The sequence below is a fragment of the Capra hircus genome, unplaced genomic scaffold (assembly GCF_001704415.2).
Source record: "Capra hircus breed San Clemente unplaced genomic scaffold, ASM170441v1, whole genome shotgun sequence".
In the NCBI taxonomy this organism is placed as follows: domain Eukaryota; kingdom Metazoa; phylum Chordata; class Mammalia; order Artiodactyla; family Bovidae; genus Capra; species Capra hircus.
The window spans coordinates 19291-44398 of NW_017189630.1; the positions used below are offsets into that span (position 1 = coordinate 19291).

The 25108-nt window shown below is 51.0% G+C and overlaps 2 protein-coding genes across 5 annotated transcripts in view; one reads left to right on the top strand and one right to left on the bottom strand.

The window, feature by feature from the left end:
- Positions 1 to 3269: 3269 nt before the first annotated feature.
- LOC108634587 (translation initiation factor IF-2-like) lies at positions 3270 to 8047 on the bottom strand. Of its 2 annotated transcripts, none has more exons than XM_018044597.1 (2): positions 5172 to 8047; positions 3270 to 4165 (listed from the first exon to the last, which is right to left on the bottom strand). In XM_018044597.1, the coding sequence occupies exons 1-2, from the start codon at positions 6831 to 6833 to the stop codon at positions 3863 to 3865; spliced, it is 1965 nt and encodes a 654-aa protein (XP_017900086.1). In that variant the 5' UTR covers positions 6834 to 8047; the 3' UTR covers positions 3270 to 3862. The 2 variants fall into 2 exon arrangements, with proteins under 2 accessions (XP_017900086.1, XP_017900084.1); XM_018044595.1 differs by having other exon boundaries at positions 4075 to 4603.
- The window catches only part of MAMLD1 (mastermind like domain containing 1), a 117617-nt gene continuing 98392 nt past the window's right edge, over positions 5884 to 25108 (top strand). For all 3 annotated transcript variants that reach the window (XM_018044592.1, XM_018044593.1, XM_018044594.1), the window contains exon 1: positions 5884 to 5989. The gene's annotated coding sequence lies outside the window, so the exon portion shown is untranslated. The remainder of the gene's footprint in view (positions 5990 to 25108) is intronic.

The window sequence follows — 25108 nt, forward strand, 5'->3', positions numbered from 1 at the left end:
GCCTGCTTGGTGCAGGGCTCTGGCTGGTTCCCTGGCATTAGGTCATATTAACCTTCTGAACCATTGTAGCGATGGTGCGGCAGTAGCCTAGCTGGTTGCTAGGACAGCCACAGGCCTGGATTTTGGTGGGTGTGTGTATTTCTAATCACAAAATTGCAAATGTTCTGAAGGGTCCTAGAATAGTGGATGGAGCCTCTTCCCATGTGGGGCCTGAGTCGTGCCTGTGCTGTTGGAAAAAAAAAAAGTCATCGCATAGAGAGTAATAATTAGTAAGCCATGTGCATACTTTTTTCTATATAAGAGCTTTGACAGTGTCTTTCAGTTGTATGTATGGTGCAAGAGGAAAACTGGCAGTCATCTGGATTTCTGTTAATTACCTAAATTATTTATCTATCTGTTTCCAAAACCATTTCCCATCCTTATCTACCCTTTGATGATACCACCTATGGCATTCTGAAAGTGGCATTTGTGGTAAGCAAGGAGCTTCAGGAGAAAAATTGATGTGTAGCCACAGCTTTCTGGTTTCATGGTGAAATCGATGCAAGCCATTCTCCAGCCCTTTAATTAACTACTCGTTTGCTAATGAAGGCTTTTTTCTTAAAGGTTCCTATTTTTTAAATCGGTGAAGTCACCAGGAAATTATAATCAATATTTTAACAATTTCCCATTTGTTTCCATTGTGAATCTTAAAAGTGCTTACCACCGGTGCTGTGCTGTGGTGCAACTTGAGCCAGGCTTCAAGGAGTATGAGCCTTTTGAGAGGAGCCCTGAAAATCAGATGGAATTTTGACAGGATAGCCAGCATCCTAGGCAGAAATGCATAAGCAAAGTGTAGAGGTTGGAAGAACCAGGATTGTTTGGTGTCCAGTCAACAGTCCAACTGGGCAGAAGGCCCAGGAGCATGTGTGAAAACACCAGAAGATGAATCTGGAAGAAGGCTGAGGTCCACCTGTGGGACACCAGGCTGAGGAGTTGGGACTTAGTGCTATCAGCAGTAGAAAGCCACAGGAGGCTTTGGAGCAAGGGTGTACTGACGAACAGAGCAATTGCTATACTTGCAGTCAGCATGCCTGCTCTCCAAGGGCCCCCACCTATGTAGGCGACACAGAGTTCCAGAAGCTGCCCAGTTAAAGCCCCACACCTGTCACATGAATGTGGAAAAACTTATTGTATGTTCACAGGACTCTGCCTATGAATGAGAGGTGTCTGCTGACTGTTTTCTTATCTCTTGAGCTACAGGTTTGTATCAGACCAAAGGCAGGGCCCACATTGGCCTTGCCATGGTGCCCCTGAACTCCCATAGCCCAAGTCTGACCCTTTGCTTGGCAGCTTCTCAAGCAACAGGGCCAGGAGATCCCTGGGGAAGGGCAGCCCCTGGAGAGGCTGCAGGATTCCTTTCCTTGCCTGAACCCACAGTCCAGGGCTGCTCCCGCTAAATGTGAGCAGCCACTTGACAGATGGAAGCAGCCCAAGTTTTGAGGCCCAAATGCTTACTGCTTGGCCACTCTCTAGTCACATGACCCTAGACATGCCCCCTCCTCTGAGCCTCTCATTTCCTCATTGAGAACACAGAGATGACAACAGCTTAGCATCTACTGGGTAAATAGACTCATGCATGTAAAGTACACAGTATACCTTGATGCATGGAGAGAGCTGTTAGCTCCAGACCTGGTCCACATTTGGGACAACAAAAGGGTCTCATAGCCAGTCTATTCAATGAGTACAAAGTCCTCTTCCTCACTGCCTCCCATTTCTCCATTAGCCTTGGAGTACTCAAGGCAAAAACCACAAGGGAACCTCTGTTTCCAACAGGAACTGAAAGAGCCACAACACATCTGGCCACAATGTCCCTTGGTGACATGATCCGAGACTGGTCTCATAAACCTCCTTAAAATGTAACGACAGCTATGGGTCCCTTTCCCCGTGTGTGTGTACAATCCTGTGGCTCCCAGAGTTTCCTGAAATGTTCCAGGAAAACAGAATCCTACTAACATTCAGCGAGCAGATATTCTGTGCCAGGTACCATGCCAGGAGCTACGAATTCACTGCTGCTGTTGCTGCTAAGTCGCTTCAGTCATGTCCGACTCTGTGCGACCCCATAGACGGCAGCCCACCAGGCTCCCCGTCCCTGGGATTCTCCAGGCAAGAACACAGGAGTGGGTTGCCATTTCCTTCTCCAATGCATGAAAGTGAAAAGTGAAAGTGAAGTCACTCAGTCGTGTCCGACTCTTAGCAACCCCATGGACTGCAGCCTACCAGCCTCCTCCATCCATGGGATTTTCCAGCTACGAATTTAACAGTGAGCAAAACAGGTACTGATGGCGGCTTTCTTGGGATCTAACCTATAGACAGGTCAGTTAGTTAAGCTAGTTACGTACTAGAGAGAAAACAAAGGGAAGCAGAGGGGAGTGCCAGAGATGGGTATAGAGCTTTGAACTGTTGCATAGGTTGGCCAGGTGACTTCTGCCAAGGTTGGTCAAGACGAAAGGAAAGGAGGGAGTGGACCCAGTGGCTGTCTGGGAAAGTTCATTCCAACACACAGAAGAGCCAGTGCAAAGGCCCTTAGGACAGATGTACCTTGTGTGTTGAGGAAGAGTCAGAAGGCCTGGAGCAGAGCAAGTGAGGGCAAGAAGGAAGATGGTGACATCCAGGTTGGGAGAAGTCGGGAGCTGCTGCAGAAGACCTTCCTGGGGCAGGGGAGAAGAGGACGAGGGAGGTAGGAAATGGCAATCTTTCAGGGGGCTACTGCAATAATCCAGGTGGGAGATGCTGGTGGCCGGGCACAGAAGTTAGCAGTGGCAGAAGGGAGAAAGCTGGGAGCGTGGAACCATTTTGAAGATGCTGCCTCTCTGGATGTGGGGTGTGAGCGAAAGAAAGGAATCCAGGAAAACTGTAGGGAATTTGCAGGATGGATCCGAGGTGAACTAACGTGACAGACTATGGGAGGAGTGTGTTTCAGGGACGGTCAGGAGTTCGGCTCACGCCTTGTGGAGCTGGAGATGTCTAGTGGCCATCCAGGCCCTTGTGCCAAGTGGGCTGTGGATCCTCTGGCACGGGTGCGCCTGGGATCTCCCTGACTCCCAGGTCCCGTGGGGAATTGAGGACCACCTGGTCCACTGAGGAAGTGGAGAAGTGACACGAGGGTGGAGGGAAGGCTCCTGAGAATGGATCCCCGTTTTCCACCCCCAGGATCAGTACACTTGGAGGTGGGCGGGAAGCAAATTTTAAAACCACTGGCAACACTCGGTAATAGACAACAGTTACGCCTGCTTCCGTTTTGTTTAATCCAATTTCCTTCAAGATGCAAACTTGCTCTCGCTTTACGGGGACGCGGTGAGTCTAGGATGACCCCCGTCCCCGCAGGACTCCGACCCGCCAGGGCCCCAGGTCTCCAACTGCGGCCTAGTGGGGACCGAAGGTAAGGAACTGCGATCCGTTTCGATCACCAGAGCGCAATACGTTCTCCTGGCCGCTGGCCCTCTCCAGGGAAGCCCCAGCGGGGCCCGGCCAAGGTGGATTCCTTCCCAACAGCCCGGCAGGGCCGCGCACCTTCGTCGCCCCCATTGGGCCGCGCTCGCCCCAGGACCGGGACGGAGGAGCAGGAGTCCAACACCTGCGCCCGCGGCGGGGGCCCGGGCGTGGCTCCTCCGTCAGGAAACTTCGGGAAACGCTCCGAGGCCAGCGCTCTGCTCGGGAACACCTACGCAGCCCACGAAAGGACTTCGTTCGCTTCTGTGAGGGGGCTCGGCGCTTCCCTCGGACCGAGGGCGTGGGCGTGGAGGGAAGGAGGGGCCGAAAGGGCGGCGGGCTCTCCCTTTTATTCCCGGCCCGCAACTCGGCCGAGTCGTGACCAGATGTGCTGCTAACAGGTTGCTCCTCTGAGGTGCAGGCGGGACTCCGCAGGCCACTCGGGGGCTGCACTCGGCGTTGCTGCTGTCGGACCAGACGCGGCGTCCACGGGCTGGGCTCGGCCCCCGCCGCCACTCGGGAAGTTCAGGTTAGGAGACGCAGCCCAGACGGGGACTCCGGATGGGGGGCGCGGGCCAGCCCCCGGGGAGACGGGGAAGGGAGCCACGGGCCTTGGTGCCCGGAGGGTAGCGGGTGGGTAGAGGGCGGGCGGCACGCTCCGGCTCGCCGCCGGGCAGTTCACGAAGAAGCTGTGTTCCTGCAGAAGCCGCAGGTGTCTGCCTCAGGATAACCCTGCGCGGCGCGAGGCCAGGCCAGCCCAGCTCCCGCGGGGGCTCCACCGGCCCGGGGCCAGAGAGGCGGGAGACTGGCTGGCGCGCCCGGGCTCCTCGCCGAGCACGCCGGCGGGAGGCCGAGACAGGGTCCGCACCCGGGTGGGAGCGGGGGCGGTGGGGGCCCCCGGGGGAGGGGCGCCTCTAGGCCACGAGCGGGGGCGGGTGCAGTTCGGTAGTCGCCACCTGAGAGCCCGGGTCTCTACGGCTGTCACCGCGGGACACCTTGGCCGTCTGGGCGGGAGCCGGCGGGCCGACGCGGCGGCCGTGAGACCTGTGTTCCCCGCCCGGCAGCGGCCCGAGGAAGGTGAGCGCTCTCCCGGGGCTAGGGAGAGGAAGCCGGGGCCGCGGCAGGGGGTCAGTCTCTGCGGGGGAGGGAAAGGGGGACGGGCGTGAAACTGGCTACCTGAAGCTGTTACTCTGTCCCGGGTGACAATAGGGGTTCTCCAGGGAGCTGCCAGTTCTTATTCTCTCTCCCCCCAGCCCCCCACTGTCTCTCCCCCACGCCCCCACTGTGTCTCTTTCCCCCACCCCCCCACTGTGTCTCTCTTACCCCGTCCCCCACTGTCTCTCCTCCCCCGCCCCCCACTGTGCCTCTTCCCCCCCGCTCCCACTGTGTCTCTTCTCACCCCCCGCCCCCCACTGTCTTTCTCTGCCTCCGCTCCCCCTTGTCTCTCTTACCCCCGCCCCCACTGTCTCTCTCCCCCCTCCGCCCCGCACTGTGTCTCACTTCCCCCCTCCGGCCTCCTCTCCACCAGTGCCACTCTGGGATTCGATCTCTCCCTCTCTCTGGCCTCCTGCGGTCTCCGTTTGTCTGGCACGCGCTCCGGCCCTGTCGCTGGTGAGTGCTGGTTCTCCCGCTCTCCCAGCTCGCTCTGCGTCCTACCAGGGCACACACCACCGGCTCGCTCAGCCCAGAAGCGGAAAGTGTACCTGCCGCGCGCGCGGGGCCCCGCTTGCTGCCCTCCGGCCAGCTCCATCCGCTTGTGCCCGGGGACGCTCGGTCACTCCGCTGTCGCCTCTGGCCAGCGGCGCACCGTCTAGGCAAGCCACCTGCCGCCTAAGGCACCGATCGTCTCCTGCAGCGTGCGGAGCCACCGAGGTGAGTGTCCCCGTGCCCCTTCCTTGCCTCCCGTTGCTGCCCAGCTGCCCTGGCTGGAGTTGACTGGAGAAGCGAGGCGACCACAGGGAGGCCAGCCTGCGGCCGCTTTCCTTTTCAAAGAGTGGCCGGACGGCCCGGTAGGCCCCTCTGGCGGTCGCCGCCTTCCGCTGCCCCCCGCCCGGTGCGGGCCCGGAACTTGGCGTTTCAGGACTCCGGGTCCGGCGGGGTCGCGGGCGGGGCAGCGCGGCTTCCCCTTTAAGGCCGGAGCCGCTCGTCGCCTTGAGTGTGAGGGTGTGTGAGTGTGCGGCGTGCGTGTCTCCTCCTCCCCGAGTGACACAGCAGTGAGAAATGCCTATCAGTAACTTAAACCCCCGAAACTCCACCTTCCGGGCGCGCGGCGCGGAGCCGGGCGGTGGGAATGGAGCGAGCAGACTGAGGCCGCCGCTGCAGCGCCGCCGGCATGAACTTGGCCGCGAGCTGAAGCGGCTGGCGGCGGGCGGGCTCGGGGGGCACCGGCCGCTACCCGGGGGAGATCTGCCACCCAGCCGGGCCGCTCGGCAGGCGCCGGAGGCCAGGTTGCCCGCACTGGCGGCAGCCTGCCCGTTGGGCACTGCCCCCGCCACCGCCGCCGCGGGAGCTCCGCAGCACGGTAAGGCTGAGGGCGGGCGCGGGAGGTCCGAATGCTCTGGGGGCGCCGAGCTGCACTTGTGGCCCCCACTTTTGGCCTGCGTCGCGGAGGAGCGCAGGCCCCGGGTTACTGAGGGCCGGGGGACCCCGAAGTTTGCTCCGAGCACACGGCCCACCTGGCGCTGCGCGTGGTCGCCCGCTTCTCTAACTGGCCGGGCCGAGCGGAGCGCAGCTCGCATCGCCCAGAACCGTGGCCTGTGCCTGCCCCATTGCTCGCCGGGTGTCTGGAATTGGGCAGGGGCAGTCAAGCACTGAGGAGGGAAGGCAGAGGGGCGCGGGCCACGAGGGCTCCCCCGGCCGCGCTGGGCCACCAGGAGGCTCCCGCTCGGTCCCGGCGCACCCGGAGCCGCTTGCTGCCCGGATGCCACTGGCGACGCTGCCTTCGCATCCTGGCTCCCAGAGCCTGGACCAGTCGACAGTGGGCGCTGGGCGCAGGATTCACCCCCCACCCCCACCCGTAGCCAGTTTGCCGCCACCGAACGGGAGTGTGGAGTGTGCGCCCGCCGAGCCCGCCGCCTCTCGCTCCCTTCCCTGCCAAATTCTCCTCTGGAGAGCAGCCCCGAGCAGAGCTGGCGGCCGGAGGCAGCCCCGACTGGGCTCCTGCCCGGAGCTCCCGGCGCCCCCGCGACCCGAGCTCCCAGGCCTCGGAGCAGCGGCACAACCCAGGGCCAACAAGGGCGGGCGGGAAGCCCCCCGGAGCGCCGCCAAATACTTTTCACGGCCAGTTGGCTCGGCCAGGCTCCGTCCCGAGGCAGCGTGTCGGAAGCCTCTTGGAGAGCTGGCTGTACCGTCTGATTTTGATCCATAATTAAATGCGGACTGAGCAGACACTAATAGGATTATATTGCAGAAAACTGCCCTGAAGTCGTCGGAACCTGAGCAAACAGACGCACTTCGGGCCGGGGTTTCGCCCCGTCGTGCCCCTGCAGCCGGGTGCGGCCGTTTGGGGCACCCCGATTGTAGGTGTGAGTGTGTACGCGGGCGGGAGCACAGGATGGCTCAGGGACGTGGAGAGAAGCGACTTTACTTGCTGGGGTGGCTTGTCGTTGTTCGGCAGCAGAAGGAATCCCCCCCCGGGCGCCGTCCCCACGGCGAACGTGCCATTTGCAGGTAGCCGACCAAGGCCAGCTCCGGTACTTTGTGAGGGCGAGCGAGCTGGGTGTACGAGAGGCTGCCTCGCTGGAACAAAGACGCAAACTCTCCCCAAGCCTGAGCAATTTCGAAAGAGTTAGCTGGGAAGAGCAGAGGGCCCGGGTCTCCCAGGGGAGAACCCGCGGGCCTCACGCCGCCCAGCCTGGGTCCCGCGGCCGGGGCGATCCGGTTCCCAGGCTTCGGCGAGCCGGCAAGCAGCATGTCAACGAGGCAGCCTAGCATTCCGCGGGTGCGGGCCCCCACCTGAGTGATCACGGACTAGGGTAGGGGGGTCGACCGCGCTCTCGCTGGGGCTTCCTGGCCGCCACGGTCGCTTGGGGCTCCCGGAGGCCGCTCAGCTTCATCCCTCACCCCGCCTCTTGTTGTCTTTATAGATTCCCCCCCACCATCCCCGTCGCCGCCGCCGCCAATTCGCTTTATAAAAAGCCCCTTTGTTTCCCTGGAGGCTAGAGAGAGGGAAGGGAAAAGGGACGCAGAGGCAAGGGGCGGGGGCGGCTGCCTCCCAGTGGCTTCGAGTTGCTTGGGACAGGAGGGCAAGTGTAGGCGGTGGGGGATGGCGCTGGGTCTCGAAGCCACTCGACAGGAATCTCGGAAGGTGTGGGGAGCCCCTGGCTCCTGGCGCCGGCAGTGCGCCGGGCAGTCCTGCCGTGGACACCCGGGCCCCCCCGCCGCCAGGACGGCTGGGCGGGCGGCTAGGCTAGCGGGCTGGCGCGGGGACCAGAGGCGGCGCACGCTCCGCAGGATGGGCGGACGCAGCTCGCCGCTCGCCGCTCGCCGCTCGCCGCTCGCCGCTGCACTCGCTGGTCCCAGGCATAGGGGGCGCCCTTGCCTCGGTTTCTCTTTGCAGCCCGCGCTCCTCGCCGTTAGGACTCAGGGTGGCTATCGCACCTGCTGGTGCCTGAGACGACGGCTGAGACGATGGCGGCGACTCTGAGGCGCTCGCCACCCCGCTACTGCACCCCTCCCTCCTCCTGCGCCCTCCCGCCCCCCGCAGGCCCCTACACAGGGGTTCAAACGCTCCGCGCGGCCCCTTTGCATGGAGGGAGGGAGTTGGGACTGCCACCTCCTCTGCGAGGTTTGTGCAGCCCTGGCCGGCAGTGGGGACGAGGGCGCACCTCTGGACTGTTAAGAGTAGGCCGCCTGAGTAGGGATCCAAGGCCGGGCACTTGAGGGTGTTAAGAACCCACGGGTTCCCGGCATTAGTTGGAGTGAGGATTCAGCCGGCCCCTATCCCTGACACCTGCCCTGCCCCACCCCACCCCCAAACTTGCGGGAAGTCGGTTTTGCGCTGAGGAATGTTAAACATACTGTTTGCGGTAAACTTTAGCCAGCCTGTCGGCCTGACTGGCCCCGCCCCAGCCCCCCTGACGGGTCCGCGGGTCTACTTGTGAAGTTTGTTCAGAAAGGGAATACTGGCCATAAGAAAAATCGACAAATCAGGAGAAGTAGGTGGGGCCCGAACTGGTCGGTCTCCTGAGCAGATTCCTCCAGAACTCTTTTGCCCGCCTCCACCCCATCTTCCCTTTTAATCTCCTGGCCACGTAGTATGTGTGCCTTTTCACGTGTCCTTCCCCTACTGCACTCTCTTCCAATCTCTGGAGGGTATTCGTAACTGTTGATCCGACATTTGTTCTCTGGTCTTTGGAATAGAAGCAGAAGCGTTAACTATCCCCACCTTCGAAACATACACATCCCCATTGCATCTAAAAACCACAGCAAAGTACTCAAAGGGTAAACACGGGGTCTACCTTCTCCTCTCCCTTTGTGCTTCCCTTCTGGAACAAGATCATTGGAAAATAAAGCTGCTGATGTGCGAGATGGAACATATGGTGCCTCCATAAGAGAGACGCTGAAATGGCCTTGAACCTGCCGGACAGACCAGCTGTTTGCTGCCAGCCGGAGCAGCTAATCAGCGACTTCCCCTTAAAGTAACAGACCTCTTTTCTCTCTGTGCCCAATGTGCATATTAAATAGGATATTCTCCAGAGGAGAAACGTCATGGGCGCCTATATTGCTTTGTGCTTCGTTAGTTCTGCAAAGATCGTCCCTGGCCCTGAGGGCCTTTGGCCTCCTCCCACGCGTGCCCCCTCTGCTTGAGCGTGTTACCTTCAGCACTGGTGTATGAATGTTGCTCAAAGTGGAACTTGGGAAGGAGGCGGGAGAAGGGAAAGAGAGCCAGGCTGAGAGATTCCAAGATGCCCAGAAGGAAATCTCTGTTTTGTTGGTACTGGCTTTAGAAAAACTAGCAATTCTCTCCCCACCTCTTAAAAATATCACAAAGAGCTTCAGCTTTTCCTTGTAAGATCTCCTTAGAAAGCATCATCTTGTGCCTGGGACCATTTTCAGTTTTTCTTCAGTACAATGTATTTGAGAAAGGGGGAAAAAAAAAGAAAACAGTTTGGCATTGGAAAAAGAAAGACTTGAGATACGAGGAAATTCCATGTTAGGAAATCATTAGCAAAGGGTTACTTCTGTTTTCCTGCCACTGACGCTGACAGTGACACAGATGTGTGGGTTGAAATAGGAACGTCATTGAATTTTTAAACTCAACTAGGAAATAGCCTGTTGCTGGGGTGGGGGCGGAGGCCATGCACTCATTGCATCTTAAGGTGAGAGATTTACCGTGGTTGATTCTTTGCACTATGGAAAGGGATTTTGTCAAGGTTGGCCAGCACATTTAATATCATTTTTTTTTCCTTTTAAGCGGATCACCTAAAGGCTTAAAATACGCCTATTAATAGATTCTCCCTAGGAAACTCAACTGCTGTGTAAGTTTTGGAAATGGGCAGAAACCGATCTTGGGCAAGTGGTTCTTCTGACAGCAGAATCACTCGCCTTCTTTACAGGGGTTTCCTATCTGCCATAAACTTTTTCCAAGATTCTGATTTTTTTTTTTTTTCTGCAGTGAGGCATTCGAGAGATCATTAGCCTAGGAGCTGGGAAACTTGTGTTCTAGAACAATCTCCCCACTAACTGGCACAGTGATCTTGGGCAAGTCCATCCTCCCTCCTTGTCTCCCTCCCCCCACCATGATCTTGGAGTCCAAGTGCCTTCCAGCTCTAACATTCTGTGATTTGTGAATGGAATAGTCATTTTCTGGGGAACTAAAGTACTATTGGGGTGGGGGCAGGGGCTAGATAGGTCAAGAAATGGAGCTGAGATTTTGAGGGGCAGCAAGAAGAGGGAGGAAGAAAAAAGGACAGAAGCTCAATCCAAACAACACAGAAGTGAAAAGTGTTCCCTCTCTGAGTCTTCACCCATGTGAACCGCTAACCCAGAAACATGGAGGCTGGAGGCTAGAAAGCAACCTGCAGGGCTTCTGTCTGGTACCCCTAATCTGGTGGTCTGAGGACCTGCTGACGGCCAGCCACCTCATCACTGGGTTGGTTTCCAGATAAAGGGACTCAAGCTCTTTGAAATTAGACTGGCATGTCTCCAAAGGACTCATCTAGTATGGAACAGATTTGGTGCTTTGCAGTTACTCAGTCAAGGTTTCAAGGACAAGAAGGCCTTCCCCCTCCACACATGTGTCCCACTGGAGTATGGGCTCTGAACTCGCTGCTTCCTAGTCCAGCTGGATGTTTTTTTAAAAAATCAGATTTCAACTTGGAGGACACAGCAGCCATGTAAGAATCTGCCACTGTCCTGCTTGATTTTAATACTGATTTTTTTCTTTTTCTTTACCAATCACATTATGAGGGAAGACCTTTTGTCCTCTGAGCTCTCTGGCAATTATTTTGCTGCCATAAATGTTGATACACATATAATGGATGTAACTAAAAAATCTCCTTATCCAAGCAGAAAAGGCTGAGTGTTTGTTGGAGCAGATAGAATGCTGAGAGCGTGAATAGACCGACCCAGATGTGGTTGGGAAGGGAGATAAATGATCGGGGAACAGGAGTCACTTACTATGGATCAGCACAATAAACCAATTCCCATCATACACCTCTCAGAACGCCAGCCACTGGGGTAACCTAGGCAGCAGCAGTCAACTGTACGGCAAGAAAGCAGCATCACCAAGCTCAGTGGGAACAGTCTGATTTTGCAGACACTGAGTCCTGAACTGTCTTCCGGACTTTGAGGCGAGAAACTTCATTAATCTGTACGAACCTGACTGGGTTTTATGGCAGTGCTTATTACTTGTTTCTGTCATCACTGTGTCATAATTTCATCTGCAAGTGTCGCAGAGGAAGAACATCGGGCTCCGGTGAGCCCTTGGGCAGTTAGTGGGGGGGATCCCTGAGGAGATGAAGGGCTTGGCTTGTGTTACACTATTTACCTGCCAGGATTTCAGTGCATAGTCCCATGGGGTCCTGCTCGCAAGAGACCAGCCTGGCAGCTGAAGTACCAGGAGCATTTTCTGCAAGGGGAGGGGATAGGAAAAGAAAAAAAGACAGTTGGATTCCCTCCCTCTCCCACTCATTGCTTTCTTCTTTCTCCCCCTTCACAGAAGCTCCCCAATTTCATCTGACCTCTTCATAATTCCCAAAGCAATCAGATTTGTCACTGTGGGGTGAGGCATAGTGGGGGGCTTTGCTGACTGTGGGCTCCCCAGAGTGAAGCCTTCCAGGGACAGGGCTTAAGTCCTGCCCTGGCTGCCCTCTGACCCACACCATGCCCCTGGGCACACAGCCCAACCCCAGCTTCGATGGGGCATCCCGGCCACCTTCCCCTCCCAGGGTGCCCTGCTGCTTGCTCTGCCCAGTAAGTTACCCGTTAAGTGGGAAATGCTGCTTTCCTAAGACTGAGAATTATTCCACAAGGCCCAGAGGAGGATAAGCTGAGCGTGAGCTTCCACCCTGCGCTTCTTCCTCTTGTCTGCCTTGGGAGGATCTGGACTTGGTTTCTGCTGCTTCTGCCTTGGGAGGATCTGGACTTGGTTTCTGCTGCTTCTAGAGGAGGCCCCTGAAGGCTGCAGGGCCTGAGCTGCAGAATGACATCTGCCTTGGAAGGACCCGGTGAACCCGGCTTGTGCCTTCTTCCATCTCTGGAGAGGAAGTTTGGGCCTTTTGGAACTAAAGGCCTGATGACAGCTCTAAGTTGTCACACTGAATGCTTCAGACAATCTCAAGTCCTCTGTCCAGCTGTCCCGAGCCCTCTTCCCCATCCTTAACAGTGCTTTTCCATTTTGCCAGTGTTTGAACCTGAACCCCACCCCCCAAGTCACACAAATGGCACAGAGGACAGGATCCAGCCTTACCTTCCTTTTTGGAGACACCCTGGCCAGTTGACCCCAGTTCCTGCGGAAAATTGGCACTGGTGAACTAATGCACCTGCACACTCAGATGCTTACAGAATGTTCAGGCTGGAAGAGGCAAGTCCCATGCGTGCTAAGCAGGCATTCCAAACTTGGTACTTACCTGCAAATGGGAGACTGGACTTCTTTTTCCTTAGGGCTCCCTTCACTGTGCCGCCTCAGGGAAGTTGGGCCTCCTCTTTGGGCCGCACTTCCTCTTCTGTAGAGTCACAGGGCTTTTCTCTTCCAGCTGAAATCGGAGGTTATAAGTGAAGGATCAGACAGGGCCAAGGCTGTGGTGCCTCCAAAAGGCGTATGTCATATCTTGTTTTCAAGTTGCTGATGGAGTGTGAGGCCACCAGCCCCTCGGAGGGCTTGGCTGGGTGGGCTTTGTTGGCAGTGGCAGGGGTTGTTTGGGTTTTGTTCTTAATGAGATCTCAGTGTGTAAGATCTGCCCCTGGAGGTTGCAACGCCGACTTTGGAATTTTAAGTGGGACAGTAGTTTCAGTGCGGTTGCCAACGTCACATGCTTTGCGTGTCTAATTCTGAAAGACTGGTGTGCTTTATGCTGGGTTTGGGGAGGAGGGCGTTTCTAAGCTGCTTGTCTGTCAAGGATTAATTTAACCTCTAATTACTACATTTTCTTCACAGTTTGCAACATGAACATGTTGTAACAAAAGCTCAAAGAAGTATGCCATTTCATTTTGCCACCACTCTCACATCCATGTGGAGGGATATGGAGTCAAATCAGACACACTTGGTGTTAAAATAATGGTGTTGACATTCGAATGAAAGTGAATAGTCTGGTTGTTTCTAGCGATCTGCCAGTGATGGGGTACAGAGCATTATGGTTATATGTTATGATATTATTGTGGTCCTCGCAGCCACAGCCCTCAAAATGAGCCCTGAAAATATGGAGAGTGTCACTGCACTAATCCCAGTGGGGCAGCCAGTGCTCCCACTTATGGCCTATGTGTTGCCTTTGGCGCATGACTAATGCCCTGCACAGGAGGGTAGCCTGAGATCCCATCCTGTCTGGTAATAGGGCAGGTGGTGAGGTCTGGTTCCTCAGCAGAGGTGAGGCCATTATCGAATTGGAGCCTCCCAAGGGCCTGCTCCCAAGGCAGAACCCGTTCAGAGTGCAGTGACAGTGAAATTGCAGGATTAAGCTACAGGGATGCTCCATGCAGGCGACTCTCCTTCCCCCTCCATTTGCCCCTCCCACCAGAGCAGCAGCCCCCGGGCAGCCCTGCAGGTCTCTTTATCCCCAGACAGCAGCGGCGGCTAATACTAAGAGACCACTTCCCCACCCCAGGGTGGCTGGGAAGTCTGGCTTCTCAGACAGGAGTCCTTCGCATCTGGACACATGAGCTGGTTGTGGGGCCTCACCTCCCTGCCTGCCCGGGGAAGTCATGCAGAGCTGAACTTGTGCACACACACACACACACACACACACACACACACACACACACACACACACACACACACTCTTGTCTCAGGAGCTGAGAAGCATGATCCCTGTTCATTTCCTCCCCAAAAGGGAAGGCCCCTTTGCCTTTTAGAACATGCTTTGACCCAGAAGTCGAGAACTAGAAGCTGGCATTGCCTCTCTTAGTATCCTCAGTCCGTCCTCTGGAAGGCAGGACCCAGACAGACAGGGCTAGGTCTGAAACCCTTGCTCCACCCGGGGCTGAGGACAGCCTGCCTGGCCTTTTCAGTCGCGCCTTTGGGTTGGCCCTTTGCAAAATTCTAAGCACACTAGTTTGGGTTCAGTCCCCCAAATTTTCCCTTTCTGCATCCTAGATCTGCCCATTCGCCCTTACTTGAAAAGGCACAGTCCTCACCCTCTGTGCCTTCATTTGATTCCCTTGTGTGTGTGCTAAATCGCTTCAGTCATGTCCAGTTCTTTGTGACTCTATAAACTGTAGCCCACCAGGCTTCTCTGTCCATAGGATTCTCCAGGCAAGAACGCTGGAGTGGGGTGCCATTTCCTGCTCCAGGGGATCTTCCAGAGTCAGGGATCAAACCCATGTTTCCTGCGTCTCTTGCATTGCAGGTGATTTCTTGACTACTGAGCCCTGTGATTTCCTTACTAGGGAGAATCTGGAACCTCTTATTGGAATTATGGGATGTAAGGGTTGTCATTCCTTGGTGAGCATGTGCTCTTCAGGGTGCAGGTAGGAGGGGTTCAACAGTTAGAAAGCCCCTTTTGGGGAACCCCTCCCCAGCCCCATGGCATCCTGCCCACATAAAGCTTGTTCTGTCCTTGAGACTGAAACACGGCCAGGACCACCTGGCTGCCAAGACTCTTCTGAGCTTGATTTCATAGAAGCCAACCCTGGCTGTTCTCTTGATCCCCAGTTCAGTTCAGTTCAGTCACTCATTTGTGTCCAACTGTTTGCCACCCCATGGACGGCAGCATGCCAGGCCTCCCTGTCCATCACCAGCTCCTGGAATTTACCCAAACTCATGTCCATTGAGTCGGTGATGCCATCCAACCATCTCATCCTCTGTCATCCCCTTCTCCTCCTGCCTTCAATCTTTCCCAGCATCAAGGTCTTTTCAAATGAGTCAGCTCTTTGTATCAGGTAGCCAAAGTATTGGAGTTTCACCTTCAACATAAGTCCTTCCAAAGAACGCCCAGGATGGATCTCCTTTAGGATGGACTGGTTGGATCTCCTTGCAGTCCAAGGGACTCTCAAGAGTCTTCTCCAACACCACAGTTCAAAAGCATCAATTCTTAGGCACTCAGCTTTCTTCACAGTCCAACTCTCACATCCATACATGACCACTGGAAACACCATAGCCTTGACTAGACAGACCTTTGTTGGCAAAGTAACGTCTCTGCTCTTTAATATGCTGTATAGGTTGGTCATAACTTTTCTTCCAAGGAGTAAGCATCTTTTAATTTCATGGCTGGAGTCAGCATCTGCAGTGATTTTTGGAATCCCAAAAAATAAAGTCTGACACTGTTTCCACTGTTTCCCCATCTATTTCCCATGAAATGATGGAACTAGATGCCATAATCTTAGTTTTTGAATTTTGAGCTTTAAGCCAACTTTTCACTCTCCTCTTTCACTTTCATCAAGAGGCTCTTTAGTTCTTCTTCACTTTCTGCCATAAGGGTGGTGTCGTCTGCATATCTGACGTTATTGATATTTCTCCCGGCAATCTTGATTCCAGCTTGTACTTCTTCCAGCCCAGCGTTTCTCATGATGTACTCTGCACAGAAGTTAAATAAGCAGGGTGACAATATACAGCCTTGATGTACTCCTTTTCCTATTTGGAACCAGTCTGTTATTCCATGTCCAGTTCTAACTGTTGCTTCCTGAGCTGCATACAGGTTTCTCAAGAGGCAGATCAGGTGGTCTGGTATTCCTATCTCTTTCAGAATTTTCCACAGTTTACTGTGATCCACACAGTCAAAGGCTTTGGCATAGTCAATAAAGCAGAAATAGATGTTTTTCTGGAACCCTCTTGCTTTTTTAATGATCCAGTGGATGTTGCCAATTTGATCTCTTGTTCCTCTGCCTTTTCTAAAACCAGCTTGAACATCTGGAAATTCACAATTCATGTATTGCTGAAGCCTGGCTTGGAGAATTTTGAGCACTACTTTGCTAGCGTGTGAGATGAGTGCAATTTTGCAGTAGTTTGAGCATTCTTTGGCATTACCTTTCTTTGGGATTGGAATGAAAACTGACCTTTTCCAGTCCTGTGGCCACTGCTGAATTTTCCAGATTTGCTGGCATATTGAGTGCAGCACTTCCACAGCATCATCTTTCAGGATTTGAAATAGCTCAACTGAAATTCCATCTACTCCACTAGCTTTGTTTGTAGTGATACTTTCCAAGGCCCACTTGACTTCACATTCCAGGATGTCTGGCTCTAGGTGAGTGATCACACCATCGTGATTATCTTGGTCGTGAAGATCTTTTTTGTACAGTTCTTCTGTGTATTCTTGAGCCCCAGCTCATACCTAAAATGATTCCTGTCTCTCTAGGGCAGGGTCAGCTCTTTGCCTTGTATGGCTCATGGACTTCTTTGAGAATTAAATGCAATGGTGTGTCTAATTTCAGGGGCTCGTATACCTTTCTGGAAGTCCATTCATAGCTCCCTCAGGGGTCCTTTGAGATGGGTTAAGAATGCTTCAGTGTGGCACCATTGCTGTTACCATTTGGGCAGAAATCCTGTGGTGTGGCAGAGAAGGCAATGGCAACCCACTCCAGTACTCTTGCCTGGAAAATCCCATGGGCAGAGGAGCCTGGTAGGCTGCAGTCCATGGGGTCGCAAAAAGTCAGACACAACTGAGCGACTTCACTTTCACTTTTCACTTTCGTGCACTGGAGAAGGAAATGGCAGCTCACTCCAGTGTTCTTGCCTGGAGAATCCCAGGGACGGGGGAGCCTGGTGGGCTGCCGTCTATGGGGTGGCAGAGTTGGACACGACTGAAGCAACTTAGCAGCAGCAGCTGCTCCTGTGCTGTGGTGGGAAGAACAGTGAGTTTTGCTATTGGTGCCGGGTGTTGACCACCTGTGGGATTTGTTCAAGTTCATGAAGCTGTCCTCAGTGTCTTCATTTGTCAGATGGGTATATGAGAAGGCCAGCTCTACCTAGCTTAATGGTATCATGGCAGATTCCAGCAAGATGGTGTTGGTAAGATGCTCTTACAAACAGCAGGTGTGGGCACACTCTCAGGTTGCTGACTGGTTACTCTTCATTTTGCCTTCCCATTTGGCCCAAGAAATTAAAGAAAAGCAGGTCTCTTTCGACATGAGTGGCCTTTCATCCTTTCCTTTGAGGTCGTGTAATTTACACGCAGGCAAGTTAGCATAAAAGAGTCTGGCTTGGGAGGGATAGGGCACATGTGTCTTGGGATTTAGACAGTTCCCAAGGCCATGCCTGGTTAAGGGTCCTGCTTGCCCAGCCCTCTTTGGCTCTGGAGTAGGGCCAGGGGGTGTGTCCCTGGCCCAGCGCTGTGGAGGATTCTCTGCCTCTGCCTGCCATGGAAATTAGCAGATGGGAATCTGCGAAGGAGCTTGGGCTTTCCCTGTCCTTTATAAAGAGCAGTGCTGGTTGGCTTTGGAGTGGATTGCAGACAAACTGAGGTGTTCCCACACCCTTTCTTTCTTTAGTTTAACTAGCTGATTCCCCAGGCTGGCTCAGTGGAGAGGATGATGAACCTGGATGCTCAATACCGGCTTATCATGTGGTGTGGTAACCGCACCCCATCCTTTGCTGAAATGTCTTGGCCTTAGCATCATTATTTATCTGGAGGAGGAATCATACAGGCCCTTGGAAAGCAGATAGCTGAACGGTGAAAGATACTGAAAGTGTTAGTTGTTCAGTCGTGTCTCTTTGGGACCCTATGGACTATAGCCCACCAGATTCCTCTGTCCATAGGATTCTCCAGGCAAGAATACTGGAGTGGGTAGCCATTCCCTTCTCCAGGGGATCTTCCTGACCCAAGTATTGAATCCAGGTCTCCTGCATTACAGGCAGATTCTTTACCAACTGAGCCACCAGAGAAGCAGATGCCACCTGGTAATTTCAGACATCATCACATCATCAACTGAAACAGCAGTGCTTCTTCAATCAGAAAGTATGGCAGTTTGTGTTTGCCCTTTGGCAGATTCCCTGTTTGCAACCAAATTTCTGAGTCTAGTTCCACAGTGGGAAGAATATTCACCTAGGGGTTGGCCAACTTGTGTTCCAAGTCCACTAGAAGCCTCAGTTTCCCAATCTGTACAGTGAAGGGATTGATGAGGGGAATCTGAATGCTCTGCCCATCCCCTCTGCCATTTCATGCTTCTCTGAGTTGCCAGGCTTCCCTGGTGGCTCAGTAATAAAGAATCTGCCTGCAGTGCAGGAGACCCGGGTTCAATCCTTAGGTTAGAAAATCCCCTGGACAAAGGAATGGCTACCCACTCTAGTATTCTTGCCTAGAGAATCCCCATGGACAGAGAAGCCTGGTGAGCTATAGTCCATGTAGGTCACAAAAAGTCAGACATGACTGAGCAACTAACACTTTAATTACAATATTTGAAAAGCAGAAATCATAATTTGTTTTTGAAATGACCTGTCCCATCACTTCATGGGAAATAGATGCAGAAACAGTGGAAACAGTGTCAGACTTTATTTTGGGGGGCTCCAAAATCACTGCAGATGGTGATTGCAGCCATGAAATTAAAAGGTGCTTATTCCTTAGAAGAAAAGTTATGACCAACCTAGATAGCATATTCAAAAGCAGAGACATTACTTTGCCAACTAAGGTCCGTCTAGTCAAGGCTATGGTTTCTCCTGTGGTCATGTATGGATGTGAGAGTTGGACTGTGAAGAAGGCTGAGCGCCGAAGAATTGATGCTTTTGAGCTGTGGTATTGGAGAAGACTCTTGAGAGTCCCTTGGTCTGCAAGGAGATCCAACCAATCCGTTCTGAAGGAGATTAGCCCTGGGATTTCCTTGGAAGGAATAATGCTAAAGCTGAAACTCCAGTACTTTGGCCACCTCATTCAAAGGGTTGACTCATTGGAAAAGACTCTGATGCTGGGAGGGATTGGGGGCAGGAGGAGAAGGGGACGACAGAGGATGAGATGGCTGGATGGCATCACTGACTCGATGGACGTGAGTCTGAGTGAACTCCGGGAGTTGGTGACGGACAGGGAGGCCTGGCGTGCTGCGATTCATGAGGTCGCAAAGAGTCGGACACGACTGAGCGACTGAACTGAACTGAACTGAGGCTTGAAAGCGTGGGGGTTTCATTTTAGTTTGGTAGGTGGAGACTGTGACTGTTACGGAAAAGAGAAGACTTGCAGAAGTTTGGGTAAAAACAAAAAGTGGATATGGATTTATATAGGGCCAAAGCATGGACTTCCCTGACAGCTCAGTTGGTAAAGAATCTGCCTGCAATACAGGAGACCCCGGTTCAATTCCTGGTTTGGGAAGATCCCCTGGAGAAGGGATAGGCTACCCACTCCAGTATTTTGGGGTTTCCCTTGCGGCTCAGCTGGTAAGGAAACAGCCTGAAATACGTGAGAACTGGGTTCGATCTCTGGGTTGGGAAGATCCCCTGGAGAAGGGAAAGGCTACCCTCTCCAGTATTCTGGCCTGGAGAATTCCATGGACTGTATAGTCCATGGGGTTGCAAAGAGTGGGACACGACTGAGTGGCTTTCACTTCCAAAGAATGGGGAAAGCATGAATTCCCTTAGAGACCCCTGCTTTTACACATGAGGATGCTGGGGCCGGATCCCCCAGCAAGCCACAAGGAGCTGAGCTGATCCTGGACTCAGGCATTCCTGCTCTCAGCCCACCTGGGGGCTTTTTGCCCCACCCCATAGGTCACACACCCTTACAGAAGAAGCACCCAGGCTTCCAGCTGGGGTGGGCCTGTAGTCAGTAGAATAGAGGACTGAGAGATTTTCATTTCTAACCATCAAATAGTAGCTTATCAAAAAGGGATTTTTGTCCCCATTTCTGTCCCCAGAACCTGAGTTGTTCACAGCTAAATACTTTTGATGGCCTAATTTTAAGTAAATCAGATTTTTTTTTTAATAATGGGGGCAGGGTTGTCCTTGGGACCTTATTATTTTAAATGATTTTAATTTAAACATGTAAGATGCTTTGGGTTTAACTTCATATTTGCTAATTTTCATTATGAGAAAAAAACAAAAAGAACCACACCCCCAGCCCTACCCCACCCCTGATTTTTGCAGTGACTAACAGTTTGTCTTGTCTAAGAGCAGCTTTTGCACCACTGTTTGTACTTACCAGGTTTGCTTGTTTGTTGGTTTTCTAACCATATAAATGTATTGGCCACCTGTAGTTCATGGGGTTCTTACAAACTCTACCCAGCTTGTCCCCACAGGGTCAGCAGCTCTAGGACTGTTCCTCTTGGTTCCGGCCCAACCAACCACCTCTTCTCTGGGCCTGGCCACCACCTCCTCTGGCCTGGGACAGGACTACTATGGGGATGTAGAGTTGGAGAGATCCTGGTCTGAGAGGGAGGCAGCCTGGATGCCCGGCTCAGCTCTGCTGCCTCACTGTGTGGCCTTGGATAAGTCCCTTCCCCTCTCTGGGCCCTGTAGGTCCCTTCACTACAGTGAGGGGCTGGCCTAGAGGGATGGTGGGCTGTCTGAGATTTTTCTTTTTATTGGTTTGGATTGTTCTATTTAGAGAATGTGATTTGACTAGTGGATTATATGACCTTTTAATCTTTTCTAGTGGTTAATTTCAGTAATTGTCTGAAAGAGGAAGGGGGACATCAAGTCTAAAAAAAAAAGATGAAAATCACTCTAGCACTTTTAAGTATATGTGCTTCTCTGCCCACATAGTTCCTGAAGGCTGTCTGCCTTTTGGAAAAATGTATCTATTGCCTCCTCCTCACACAGATTTAAGAGCATTGGCCTTGAAATCAAAGCAGAAAGGGAGGTGGGAAAAGAGGGCAGTGCCTAAGACCCTTCTCTCTCCTGTGGACCCTCTCGGGGTTGAGGACAGGGATAATCAGGCTGCCTCTCTTTTCCCCCTTGAACAACAGGAAATGTGGGGTCAGGATGAAACTGGAACTTGGATGCTGGTCAGTTCAGGAACTGTTCAGAAATCATTTTGAAAAGCTGATTCAGCAAAGATTTTGTGTGTATGTGTCTATTTTGTGCCAGGCACTGTTGGAAAATGGATGGATGGGGATGAATGAATGGGTTGACAGATGGATGGAAGGTAGAATAAGCAGATACATGAGAGTTAAGATGTAAAAGGCTACTAAATACTCATGGTGAAAGAGCTTATGCCAATTAATGACGTGTCAGGGATATAAGAGTGACCAAAACAGAAAAAAACCCTCATGGACGACAGTCTAGTGGGGGAGGCAAATAACAGCAAGATTAATATGTAAAAACTATAATATGTTTGAAGTGATGTATCTTGAAGCAAAATGAATCAGGGAAGGGAGCTGGGGGATGTTAGGCAAGGGTGCACTTTTGTTTTCTCTTGAGTAGGTACTTTATTTTTATTAAGTACAGTTGATTTACAATGTTGTGTTAGTTTCTGGTGTATAGCAACTGTTCTTTTCAGATTCTTTTCCATTGTAGTTTATTACATGATACTGAATATTCCCTGTGCTATACAGTAGGACCTTGTTGTTTGTCTATTCTGTATATATTTGTTTGTATCTGCTAACCACATACTCCTAATTTATCCCTCTCAGACCCTTTTCCCCTTTAGTAACCATAAGATTGTTTCTGTGTCTGTGGGTCTGTTGCTGCTTTCCAAAGTTCATCTGTATCATTTTCCTAGATTTCACATATGTAATAACATACGATATTTGTCTTTCTCTGTCTGACTTCACTTAGTATGATAATCTCTAGGTCCATCCATGTTGCTGCAAATACCAATATTTCATTCTTTCTTAAACGGCTGAGTAGTATTCCTTTGTGTATATACACTACATCTGCTTTATTCGTTCATCTGTAGATAGACACTTAGGTTGTTTCCATGTCTTGGGTATTATAAACAGTGTTGCTGTGAACATTGGAGTGCATGTATCTTTTCAAATTAGAGTTTTCATCTTTTCCAGATGTATTCCTAGGAGTGATATTGCTGGATCATATGGCAACTCTATTTTTAGTTTTTTAATGAACCTCCATACTTCTCCACAGTGGCTGCACCAATTTACATTCCCACCAACAATGTAGGAGGGTTCCCTTTTCTCCACACCCTCTCCAGCATTTATTATTTGTAAACTTTGATGATGACCATTCTAGCCACTGTGAAGTGATACCTCATTGTAGTTTTGATTTGCATTTATCTAGGACATGACTGAGCGACTGAACTGAACTGAATAATTAGTGATACTGAGCATCTTTTCATGTGCTTGTTTGCCACTGGTATGTCTTCTTTGGAGAAATGTCTTCTTCCCATTTTTGACTGAGTTTTTAAATTTTTTTTGATATTGAGCTGTTTGAATATTTTGGACATTAATCTCTTTTTGGTCACATTGCTTGCAAATATTTTCTCTGATTCCAATTTTGTTTGTAGTTTCCTTTGCCATGCAAAAGTTTTTAAGTTTAATCAGGTCCCATTTGTATTATTGCTTTTATTTCCATTACTGTAGGAGACAGATCCAAAACATATTGCTGTGATTTATGTCAAAGAGTATTCTTCCTATGTTCCCTTCTAAGAGTTTTATGGTGTCATGTCATTTTGAGTTTGTTTCTGTGTATGGTATAAGGGTATGTTCTAACTTCATTAGTTTACATGTGGCTGTCCTGCTTTCCCAACACCACTTGCTGAAGAGACTATCTTTTCTCCGTGTGTGGGTTTGTTTCTGGGCTCCAGTCTGTTCCATTGATGTTTGTTTTTGTGCCAATACCACACTCTTTTGATTACTGTAGCTTTGTAGTATTGTCTGAAATCTGGGAGGTTTATGCCTCCAGTTTTGTTCTTTTTCTTTAAGATTTCTTTGGCAATTCTGGGTCTTTTTCAGTTCCATAGAAGTTTTAGGATTATTTGTTCCAGTTCTGTGAGAAAGCTCATGGTTAATTTGATAGGGATTGTATTAACTCTGTAGACTGCTTTCAATAGTATGGCCAGTTTAACAATATTAATTATTCCAGTCCAAGAGGATGGGATATATTTCCATTTCTTTGAATCATTTTCAGTTTCATTTATCAATGTTCTGTAGTTCTCAGTGTATAAGTCTTTTTACGTCAAGGGTACACTTTTAAATACGGTAGGCAGGAAGGACCTTGCTGAGAAGGTAAGATTTGAGCAAAAACTTGCAAAACTATTTATTACCTAGGCCAGTTATGCCTACGAGAAATATAATGCAAGTCATAAACACGAGCCATGCATACAGATTAACATTTTCCTAGTGGCCACATTAAAAAAGTAAAAAAGAAACAGATGAAACTAATTTGAAAAATATATTTTATTTAACCTAATCTATCTAAACTTATGGCGGTTTCCTCCTGCATGGCTCAGTGGTAAATAATTCACCTGCAATATGAGAGACACGGGTTTGATCCCTGATTTGGTAAGATCCCCTTGAGAAGGAAATAGCAACCCACTCCAGTATTCTTGCCTGGAGAATCCCGTGGACAGAAGAGCCTGGTGGGCTACAGTCCATGGGGTCAGAAAGAGTTGAACATGACTGAGCGACTAAACAACAATGACAAATCTAAAATTATGATTTCAGCATGTAATCAGTATAAAAATTATTGAGATATTAAACACAGTTTTTGGTTTATGATTCTATTTCTTCACATTACAGTGTATAGTTTGCATCTATAGTGCATCTCAATTCAGACTAACCACATTGCAACTGCTCAGTAGCCACATATGGTTAGTGGCTACCATATTGGAAAACACAACTAGACTATTCAAGTTAAACATTCCCCTTTTAGCAGGTCTCTGATGAACTGTACTTTATAAAGTGCTTTCTTTGCTCTCTTGGCTGAAATTATTTATAATAACTAATACTGCTAATCATCACTAATTGATATATATATTTTTTAGCAAGAGTATTTAGTAGCCTTTTATATCTAAACTCTCATATCTACTGTCCATCCATCCATCCATCCACCCACCCATCCATCCATTCTGCAAACTGGCTCTACCTGAAAGGAGCCCTCCTATTCTCAGTTTTTCTGTCTTGTGGGCCAGGTTCTGAGTGCGGACCTGGAAGGAGTTCAGCAGACCAGCCAGTGTCTGCCACGCTGAGCCACGCTGAGGGGCGTTTGCAACAGGTTGTTTGTTGAGAAGGCGGCTCCGGTTTTGTTTTGAAATTTATCAAAACAATAGTTAGTATTCTCCAAATGTGTGTGACACCTGTCCCACTGCCTCTTATAAACCCATGTGTAAGCTGTGAATGCTTCCAACAGTTGGCCCTCAGGCTTCTATCTACACCTGCTCTGCACTGGGTTAACTAATCACTTCTAAGCTTTCTAAATTTAATTTTTAGCTTGACATAAACTCAGATTTCAAGCCAAGTTTACAGGAAAATACAAATAATTTCTGCATACCTTCTCAATTCCACAGATACTAGCATTTTACCACATTTATTTGGTTTTATATACTCCCCCCTCTACACATGCACATAGACACATTTCTTTTTCTAAATCGTGTGAAAATAAATTGCAGGCACAATGTGCTTTTATCTCAAAATACTTGAATGTGTATTGCTTAAGAATAAAGACATTCTCTTGCATAAGAATAAAATGTTGATCAAAATCAGGAAGCTAATATTGTGTTGTTTAGTTGCTCAGTCGTGTCTGACTCTACGACCCCATAGACAGCAGCATGCTAGGCCTCCCTGTCCTTCATCTCCCTGGAGCTTGCTCAAACTCATATCCATTGAGCCTGTGATGCCATTCAACCATCTCATCCTTTGTTATCCCCTTCTCCTCCTGCCTTCAGTCTCTCCCAGCATCAGGGTCTTTTCTAATCAGTCCGTTCATCGCATCAGGTGGCCAAAGTATTGGAGCTTCAGCTTCAACGTCAGTCCTTCCAATAAATATTCAGAGCTGATTTCCTTTAGGATTGACTGGCTTGATCTCCTTGTGGTCCAAGGGACTCTCAAGTGTTTTCTCCAGCACCACAGTTTGAAAGCATCAGTTCTTTGGCACTCAGCCTTCTTTATGGCACAACTCTCACCTCTGTACCTGACTACTGGAAAAACCATAGTGGGGCTATATGGACATTTG

Excerpts from the sequence above, each read along its gene's own strand:
- LOC108634587 (XM_018044595.1), bottom strand. The coding sequence starts at position 6,833 with ATGGATCAAAATCAGACGGTACAGCCAGCTCTCCAAGAGGCTTCCGAC. Across the intron at positions 4,604-5,171 it reads GGGCCCCGCGCGCGCGGCAG|AGACTGACCCCCTGCCGCGG; the intron begins GTACACTTTCCG and ends CCTCCCCCGCAG.